The sequence below is a fragment of the Coloeus monedula genome (genome assembly GCF_965178545.1).
Source record: "Coloeus monedula genome assembly, chromosome: 27".
In the NCBI taxonomy this organism is placed as follows: domain Eukaryota; kingdom Metazoa; phylum Chordata; class Aves; order Passeriformes; family Corvidae; genus Coloeus; species Coloeus monedula.
The window spans coordinates 3,920,055-3,929,430 of NC_138807.1; the positions used below are offsets into that span (position 1 = coordinate 3,920,055).

The 9,376-nt window shown below is 56.4% G+C and overlaps 1 protein-coding gene across 1 annotated transcript; it reads right to left on the reverse strand.

Moving 5' to 3' along the window:
* Positions 1-296: 296 nt before the first annotated feature.
* On the reverse strand, positions 297-8,416 carry RNF126 (ring finger protein 126). The gene is made up of 9 exons (XM_082297712.1): positions 8,288-8,416; positions 5,460-5,518; positions 4,101-4,164; positions 3,360-3,601; positions 2,751-2,819; positions 2,598-2,667; positions 2,289-2,382; positions 1,728-1,843; positions 297-1,503 (listed from the first exon to the last, which is right to left on the reverse strand). Exons 1-9 carry the CDS (start codon positions 8,360-8,362, stop codon positions 1,351-1,353), a joined length of 942 nt encoding a protein of 313 aa, XP_082153838.1. The 5' UTR covers positions 8,363-8,416; the 3' UTR covers positions 297-1,350.
* Between the last annotated feature and the right edge of the window lie 960 nt (positions 8,417-9,376).

A 9,376-nucleotide genomic window follows, 5' to 3' on the forward strand; every position in this document is an offset into this window, starting at 1 on the left:
GTCTGCTCTGGCCTCTGCCACAGCACAGTTGCAACATGTGGCACCACCAGGGACCGCCGAGCCTTTAGGAGACCTCCTCACCACCCCAAGTCCCTGTGAGGGGAAGAGGGTCCCAGTGATGGATGGTGAGAGCTCCTCCTCTTGTGCCTTGGGGCCTGGGAAGCAGGGACATGGCAGGGAATTAGTGCCTGCTCTGGTGACATTCTTGTCATTCTCTGAGCTCCAGCTTGGTCACAGAAACTGAGTCACAAACATACCTGGATATTTGTCTCTCTCTCCTTGTTTTAATCAGCTCTATTTTAAGTAGCTTTGCAATACATTTTTTTTTTCTCCAAAACGTTGTTTTCCTGGTAATTACTCGGTCACGATGAGATTTGCTGGTCCTCGTTCTGCTGCACACCCAGTCCCGTGTTGGCCCAGCAGAACAGCCTGCCCCAGCTGTGAGGGGGGCAGGACTGTAAGGGGAAGAAGGTGTAAAAAATAGAAAAGACCAGGCGAGGATGCTTCCAGCTGCGATCCTTGGCTACCTGTGAAGTGATCCACAGGTTGGCAGTGGCTCCCACTGGAGCTCCCAGCACGCAGGAAGGCTCAGAGAGGCCCAACCTGCCCGGGGGAGGCAGGATAGCTTGGTGGCCTCAGAGCTTACCCTGTAGCTTTCCTCAAATCATGCATAACGGCTCGCAGAGCTGAAATGTCCATTTATTGACAACAGTAATAATTTAAGATTATAAAAACCCCTTTCAGTGTTGAGTATCAGCGGGCGAGGTTATAAAGAGAAATAAATGGGACTCGAGATGGGACAGGGAAGGATCCCGGGGTCTACTTGAGAGTTCCTGTTTCAGTGACAGCTATTGGTCCTCCCCAGACGGCGATCCTGGGGGGGGGGAGGCAGCATCCTTATGTTTCCATTTTAGACTTCAATCTCCAAAGCAGAAAAGATAGTATCCAAGGGGAAGAGGAGCAAAAGAAATAAAAGAAAGGGATCTCAGATTCAAACCCATACAAACAACCTTTCTATTCGGGATTCAACCACTCGCTCAGCACCTCGGGGTTCCCAGCCGGGGAGCGCAGCAGCCTCGCACTGCAATGGGTAAAGTCCACGCAAAGAGGATGTTTTTATTGACAGACAGAGCTCTTTCCCCCCTTTTTCATCACAGAACTTGAGGCTTCTCATCTCTGAAGGACCCAGAGTCTCCGTGTCTTCAGAAATCAAAAGGAAATTCTGGGGGCACTGCTCCTGCCTCGTCCCCTCCCCTTGCTCTGCTCTGGAAGCCCCTTTGGCTGCTCGCGGTGGCCAGGGAGGGAGGGGGAACAGTGGAAGGGCCCCGGGGACAGAGGGTACGTTAAGATTCATGAGTTGTTCGATGAGTTTTCATTACTTGGTGAGCTGGAGGAAGAGGAGGAGGAGGAGGATGACGAGAAGTTCATCCCTGTGAGTCCTGGGGGGTTTGTGGCAGTGTTTTGTCCACTTAAACTTTTCCGGCAGACGGGACACGTGTCATGCTTTGGGGAGCAGACAAAAAACAAAACAAGAAATATGGGAAACGGGATTAGAAACACAATAGGGGAGCAGCACTCGAGGAATGGGCTGGGATGACACTCCATCCTCTGACCAAAGGCTGCTCGTGCTCAGGCCTCATCATGGAGGTAGGAAAATATTTACAGAGGGGAGCAGGATCAGACAAAGCCCCCAGTGCTGCACGCCCCAGGCACTGCCCCGCACTCACCTGCTCCAGCCATGGGACGATGCAGCCGTCGTGGAACAGGTGATTGCACGGTAACTGCCGCACGTTCTCCCCGACTGTGTAGTCTTCCTTACACACAGGGCACTCCAACCCGGAATCTGCATCGCACAGGGAAAGCCAAGCCCAGCTGAGCAAAGGAGGAGAGAACAACGCGCAAAGCCCCCGACTTAGGACCCATCCCCACCACTTCTCCCCTTCCCCACCACTACTCCATCCTTGTCAGGAGGAAAGCTTGGTGCTCTGCAGTCCCCACACCATCATCCCACCTCCCCCTGCCCCGGGTATGCCTCATCCTTCCCTTCCCTTCTGCTTTTCCATCTCTATCCACACTGAACTTCTCACAACCTCCCCGGGGCAAATCCATCCAGCCTACACTGCTCTTTCTTTGTGTGTGAGTATAACAGAGCCCCTTCAGCTCTCTGCCCACTTTGAAATGTTTTATGCCTCAAAGGTACAAGCAGACAAAATTCAAGTCCCAAGAAAAACATTACACAGAGCTTCCAGGGAGCACTCTGTGCACAACTCCCTGGAGCAGACACGTACCTACGTGCTCCTGTGTGATCTGTATGGTGGGGAGGGCCTGGATCTTCTCTTTGTCCGCTGGCGGCGGTCCAGTGTTTTCAAACTGATTCAGTAACTGGAAAAACAACCGGCCAGGCAGGCAGAAGAGAGAGGTGAGCTCAGCAGCACACAGAATGCACTCGTTTCCTGAGCCAGGGCACTTGGACCCCACAATACGGACCCTTTCCCATTCCTGCCCCCACAGCCCCTTGTTCCCTGCACCACCACAGGTGCTGCCCCTCCTGCAGCACCACACAGGAGGATAGAGACTTTGGTAAACCCCAGTTTTACCTGTGTGATAATTGCATCCAGGCCATTAGCACCCCAGGCATAGTCCATCGGATTTGAGTGCAGGACTCCCCTGAAGAGCAAGGACAGCAAGTGAGTTCATCCTGAAGCATCAATGAGACACTGTCAGAGAGAGCAGCACATCCTCCAACTCACCAAGGGCCCAGGCCTAGGTTTGGAATTGTGGTCGGTGCAATAATTCCATTGACCAGCTGTTGGATAATTCTGAAAGACAAGAAAACCAGGATCGTGTAAGAATTAAAGTTTGCTGGCTCCCAGCCCAGCACCCCAACATGGAGGGAGAGGCTGAATAAGCTGAATACTGTCACATTGTTGAGAGACATTAAAAACACCCTACAGCAATTGAAGCTTATGGAGTGATCAGCCGGTGATAAAGTTTCAGTATTTGGTTTGAAAGGGGACAATTCCTGACATGATGGCAAGTGGCTCCCAGGATCCACTTACACAAACACTGTCCAGTGTTTTCTTCTGCTTCCCCTCATAGCAAGTACAACATTTTGTCAACAGCTGGCAACGACCCGGGAATATTTTCCCACTACAGGACAAACTCCCAGCCACAGTCCACATCCCTGCTCAGGTGACACAACCCCAACAGACCCCAAGCAGCAGCTGCCAACAGGCTCAGGCGGGACACAGATGGCACCCACAGCAGCGCTGCGGAGCTCTGGGATGCTGCTCCCTAAAGCCAAGAGAAAAGGTGAGGAACAATAGGATTCCTTCCCCAGGCCCCAGAGTGGTTCTCACCCTTCCAACGTGGGGACACCCTCGTGCCTGCCCGAGGCTCGGCGCGTGGCCAGGCGGGCGCGGGGCTGCCTGGCGCCGTAGCGGTGCCGGGACTGGTGCTCGCGCTCCCGCCGGTTCTCCGAGTCCCGGTTGTCTTCCGGCTGCACGTTGGACCCGAAGGGAAACTCAAAGCTGTCGTCAAAGAACCCGAAAGCAAACTGGCCGTAGCCCTGGGGCAAGGTGAACAAGTGCTGATCCACATTCTGGGAGGGAGGGAATGCAGAGAACAGACTGTGACAAGAGGATGAACAGCCCTCAGCTCCCACGGGGTCCCAGAAGCCACCCACAGTGACCCCCAGGCCTGGAGTGACACTGGGACCAGTGCCCTTGGCAGCAGCTCAGTGAGGAACAGACACAGGAACTGCACAAGAAGGCAGAAATAATCACAGGTCCCTAGTTTCTCTTTGGTGTGTCACTGCTGCTTCCGAGCTGAGGCTACAGCATAGCAACACATCCAAATCCTGCTCTCCAAATCCTGCTGAGCCCCCTCATGACGGGAATCAGCTACAAGTGATGGTCCTACGTAACACACGCAGCAAAAATATAGGATGCGGAGATTTCAGGAGCAGCATATGGAGGATATTAATTCCTCCTTTCCAAATTCTGCCATGATCTGAGGAATGTTTAAACAATGCACTATTGGAAAAATACTCAATCCAACAGCAAAGCAGAAGGTGTTGGAAGAGAGAAAGGACTTCTCACCTCAAAAGGATGCCTGCTCTGATCAGTAGCTGATGTAGAGGAGCTGGTCTCATTGTCAGCGTTCCTGTGGGGAATGAAGAGCACTGGTAATCTTCTCATAGCAGCTTCCAAGGCTTTTCTGTCCCACTCCCCTCCCACCCCAGGGCAGAGGCAGCTTAACAGAAGCTGGTCCTCCCTCAGCTGCTGATTTTCTGATTGCCCGCATCAATTTTCCCTCCCAAACCTTTCATTTTCCCACATCCTCACCCTTTTCTCCCTCTGTTAGATCTCATGAGACTGCAGAGAAGTGCCTGAACCATGATGTCAAGCGAGGATTTCCCCCACAATCCATGTCAAACGCACCAGCTAATCCTCTGGAGCATCAGGAAGACTTAAGGCACAAACGCTGATCGCTGTGACCCCAAGACACAGAAGTCTAATCTTGAATCAAAGGAACTTCTCTACTGCAGAGGCACGTGACCCAACAGCTCAGGATATTGAGAAAACTCTAAATGTTGTCAGACTTCTGCTTTCAGAGCTGCAGGAACATTTCCTGCTCAGAACCAAGCTTTGCATTCACAGTACCGAAACCGCTGAGATTTGGCAACTACGTGACTCTCCCAAGGCCACAGGGAATTACCAAAACAGTCAGGATCAGCCAGGATGGATTTTCAGGCTCCAGGGTTGGTGTGGTTAAACCAAACGTCACCTGGTCAGTGCAGAAGCCCCAGGCCACACAGACCACCACAATCAGAAGGCAACAGCACCCACTGCCCCCTGGCCCCTGCACTGCCCACGGCCCATCCTGGAGCTGGTCACAGCTGGGACCCCCACAAACATGACTGAAACATTTTAAGACATTCCTGCTGCTTCTGCCACCAGCAGCAGCAGTGCAGCACAGAAACGCAGACCTCGCTGCTCCAGGGCAGAGTCCAAAGTCTCAGCCACAACATTTTGCTGTTCATTCCCAACACAGTCACTACTCACACTGAGGTGTTCGTGCGCTCCCCATTCCCAGATCCTTCTCTCTGGGGTTATCTCTGCCCTGATGACTCAGATCAGGTCAGAGCTACCACATACCATGGGAAAAGCCTCCCTACCACTTCTTTATGTTTGTTTTAAATCAAACCATTCCCACCCCACCCCTCAGCAGAGATGTCAAACGCTCAGGAGGACGCTCAGCATTCCCACGGCAGATTGGCCTGCAGATGCTAACTCTGCCAACAAAGCACTGTATTCCAAAAGTGAGGAAAGATGAGCCAAAGCTTGGGCAGAAGCAATAGAAACAGTGCATTTTATATCAAACATTGCCTTTGAACTAGGAAGAGAGCAAAGCAACCTGGGCTCACTTGAGCAGCAGCCCCTGGGGCAGCACATTACCTCGGCTCCTCGGGAAGCTCTTCAATAAAACCAGACTCACACCGTGGGCAGATGTAGTCCTGCAGGAGAAGACACACCAGGTGAGAGAAGGAAGTGGTACCTCAGAGCTGCAGGGTGTGATGGGGTGGAAGGGTCCTACAGTCTGCCATCCCCAGCACATGCCACGGTCCCAGAGCCAGAGAGACCCCAAACCCCAACATCTGCCTTCCTGAGCCAGTGAGGCCAGAGCCCGGCCTGAGCCTGTGAGAGCTCAGCTTAAGAATGATGAGGGTGATGCTGATTAATCCCCAGTACAGACACAGCATTAGGTAGCAGCTGATGCAGTTCCAGTGAAGTGAAAGTGAAACCCTCAACTCTCCCTGCGCAGCAGCCCTCAAACTTTGGCACAGCTGTGTGTTTTGGGGAGCAGAAAACAAGGGGGGAATGGCAGCAGGGACTCAGCAAGGTTGTGGTGCTCAGGGAGGTTGAACAGTCCCTGTGACTAACACAGCCTGGAGTTCACAGCACACAGGGACACACGAGGTCATTCTGCAGCCAGGACCTCACACTCCCACGCCCAGAGCTCACCACAGAGACCTGCGGCCACCCCAGTCCCCTGAGCACTGACTACAGAGCGTGTCAGGACAGACAGGCTGAGTGTGCAGCGCCTGCGACAGCCCCTTCCTCATGATTCCTGGGCTTAGTGAGGAATTTATCCTCTACAACCACCCTGTCCTGGGCAGAGCAGCCCAGAATGCTGGAGACCCTGAAAGGGAACTGCTTCACTTCTCAGTCCTCGAGAAGCAGCAGCACCGCTGAGCCAACCCCATCCCCTGCCCCAGAGCGGGCACACGCCACCCCAAATCCCTGTGCTGGCAGAGCTGGGCTCAGCACAGAAGGCATTTAAGAGCTTCTAAAAATAATGCCACTTCCTTTTGCTGCTGCGTTGGGATTGGCACAGCCCTTAGCCAGACTGAGGGATTCCCCCAAGGAGTTGAGGCCGCTGATAAGGCCCTTGGGGTCGCTCCTCTGGCCCCTGCAGCTGACCCCGATAAGGCCCGAGGGAAGGAGCACAGCCTGGAGCCACTGCATATGCCCTGTCTGCCAAGGGAGATAGGGGAGCTCTGAGGCCCAGGAACAGACTGGGAGAGGTGGCTGCTCCCTCTCCCACACAGGACTCCCCATCTGCCACTGTGAAACAACTGTCTCTGCACCACTGACAGCAGGTTTGAGCTCAGGGTCTCCTCTGTGAGCACAGGGAACCACAGCCCACAAAACCCATGAAACTCCCTTTGCTTTGCTTCCCACCAGCACAAACTGGTGGGGACACACGTGGCATGGGGGTGAATGACCGTGGCCTGAGCACCCTGCTCCTCTCAGCTGCCCGCTCCAGGGAGCTGCTGTGTGTTTTGTGTGTGTGTCTGTGCGCTCACAGCCAGCTCCCAGCACGGGGATCAGCACATTCCTCTGCAGCTGGAACAGCACAAATGTCAAAGTTTGTTGTTTCTCGGGCTGTTTGAGTCCCTCCTTTGGCAGCTCTGCTCACTGCGTCTGCAGATGGTGAGTGAAACCTGAGTGAAACCCAAGTGAACCTGGATCCCCAAAACAAGTTCATGAACTCACAGCTACCCAGCCCTGAGCCCCCAAACACAGGACCCGCTCCCTGCCTGGCCCAGTCTGGCCAAGGGTGCCCAGCTGGCACAGCCAGGTGTGCCCAGCCAAGTGCACACAACCAGATGTGAGCACGGCCCAGCACGGGGTGTTTGAACAGAAATAAGCAACAGATATTCTAGGTTACCTCCTGGCTCCTGCCCAACAACCCACGTGTGCTCAGCAGGAGCACGGTCAGGGGTTTGTCCTCACTTTTACACACGAGCTGGGAGCCCCCAGCACGGCCCACCCTGGCCCGAACAAGAGGGCAAAAGGACAAATCACACGTCACAAACCAACCACCCCCGGCAGGGACAGCTCTGCTTCGCCCTTGGAGGCTTTTCAAGTTGAGTGCCAGCGACCAGCAATGACTTTTGGGACAACATGCTGTGAAAATTGTCAAGACAAAAAGACCAGCAGAGCTCTCCAAACCACATTCTCAGGAAGCCGAGCAGGGGAGTAAGTGATCCACCAGATCCTCCCCAACAGCCCACACTCCTTTTCCATCCACACCAGGACAAGCACCGCACACGCCGGATTTTGGGGTGTGATTAAAGCACCTACCCAGGTGCCTACACAGCACTTCTGCCTACGTGTTACCCGTGCACCCAGCCACCACCACCGCGGGGCTTTTCTCGCGTTCATTAAACCCTCCTGAGACACGACCGAGAAACCCCCCACCACCCCGCGCTGCTTCCCTCGGCACCCGATGGGGTCAGGCTGCCCGGGCTGCGGGTGTCAGAGCTGGACCCCGGGGCTGCTGCCGGACGGACTCCCGCCCCAGACCGGCTCTCCGGCGGGGCCCAGCCGTTCTCCGCGGGGCGGCCGGAGCGCTCGAACCGCTGCGGGACCCCCCCCCCCCCACCCCGGGCCGAGGGCCCCTCCCGCCGCGCCGCCCCCGCCGCGGCTCGCCCAGCTGCTGCCCCTCGGCCAGGCTGGCCCATTCCCTCCGCAGACCCTGTCCCCTCGTCGCCGCAGTCCCGTTCCCTCGCTACGGACCCCACCCAGCCCCTCTCAACGCCCCCGAGCCCCGGTGCCATAGGTGGAGCCCCACAGGGCACCCCCCGCCTCCCCGCCGCTCAGGCCCCCTGGGCCCCTCAGGCCTCGCCCCCACGTGCCCGCCCCCTCGGGGCCCCTGCCAGACCTTGCCCGCGCTCCCGGCTTCCCCCCCTGGCGACCCTCCCTGGTCCCCCGCTCACGGGCAGGCGCGGGGCGATCTCGGCCGAGCAGCAGTGGCAGAAGAACCGGCCCGGCTGCGGCGACGCCTCCGCCATCTTCCCTACCCGCCGGCCCCGCCCCCCCGCGCGCGCCGCGGCGCCGACGGCGGCCGAGGGGGGACAGGAGACAGCGCGCGGCGCAAACGCGGAAGGCGAGGAGGGCTTAGGGGCGGGACTCGGTAGTGGGCGGGGCTTTGCCATATAAGGCGAGGGGGCGTGGCCGGGGAGAGCGGGACTGGATCCCCCATTCCGGGATCCCCAGATTCCGGGAAGCCCCCCTCCCCCCTCCCCCCTCCCCCCAATCCCTCCAATCCCTCCTTCTCCCCTCCGCCCCCGGGCTCCTGATCCCTCCTTTCAGCCCCCGAGCTTTAAAATATCAGCCCAAAAGCTGACTTATTTATTTATTTATTAAAAGAGGAGGAAAAAATGAGCTGGGGAGAGGTTGAGTCCCCCGAAACGAGGAAAAAAGGGGTATTCCCAGTGCAAATCCCAGGAGGTGCTTCAGATTTCAGTAGCCACAAAGGAACTGGAATGTTCTGTTTTGGCAGAACCCTTTCAGGGTCGGTGTTTCTCCCAGACCTTGCCCCTTGGATGCTGGAGGGTGCTGGGGAGATTTTTGGGGGTGAGAGGTGGAATCTCGATTTTTGGGCCCTGGGAATCCCACCTGAGGCTCCGTTCAGGGCCAGCGTTTTCCCCAGGCTGCAGCTTTTGAGAGAGCAGAGGCTCTGCCTGGCCTTCACCGGGACCCCAAGCCCCATTTTGTGGCACTGCCGAGCCAGGATTTTGGGGTGGTGTGGCCGGGGAGGTTTTTGAGGTATCCACGCAGTGCGGTTGTGAGGTTTTGGGGAAGAGGGGTGGTGAGGATGCGCGGCGGGGTTGGGGTGGCAGGACTGTGGGATTTTAAGGGTTCTGCACGGTGGGGCTGTGGGGTTTTGGGGTTCGAGCCCGCGCCACCAGCCCCGCTCCCAGCAGGTGGCATCTTCAGCCCAGGATTTGCTGCTCCAGCTTCGCCGGGTGATGGAGCCGGGGAGGGATTTGTGGAGCAGCTCAGGAGCAGTGGAAAGCTCGGCA

Excerpts from the sequence above, each read along its gene's own strand:
- RNF126 (XM_082297712.1), bottom strand. The coding sequence starts at position 8,362 with ATGGCGGAGGCGTCGCCGCAGCCGGGCCGGTTCTTCTGCCACTGCTGC. Across the intron at positions 4,165-5,459 it reads GAGCTTCCCGAGGAGCCGAG|GAACGCTGACAATGAGACCA; the intron begins GTAATGTGCTGC and ends CATTCCCCACAG. Across the intron at positions 2,383-2,597 it reads TGGATGCAATTATCACACAG|TTACTGAATCAGTTTGAAAA; the intron begins GTAAAACTGGGG and ends TTGTTTTTCCAG.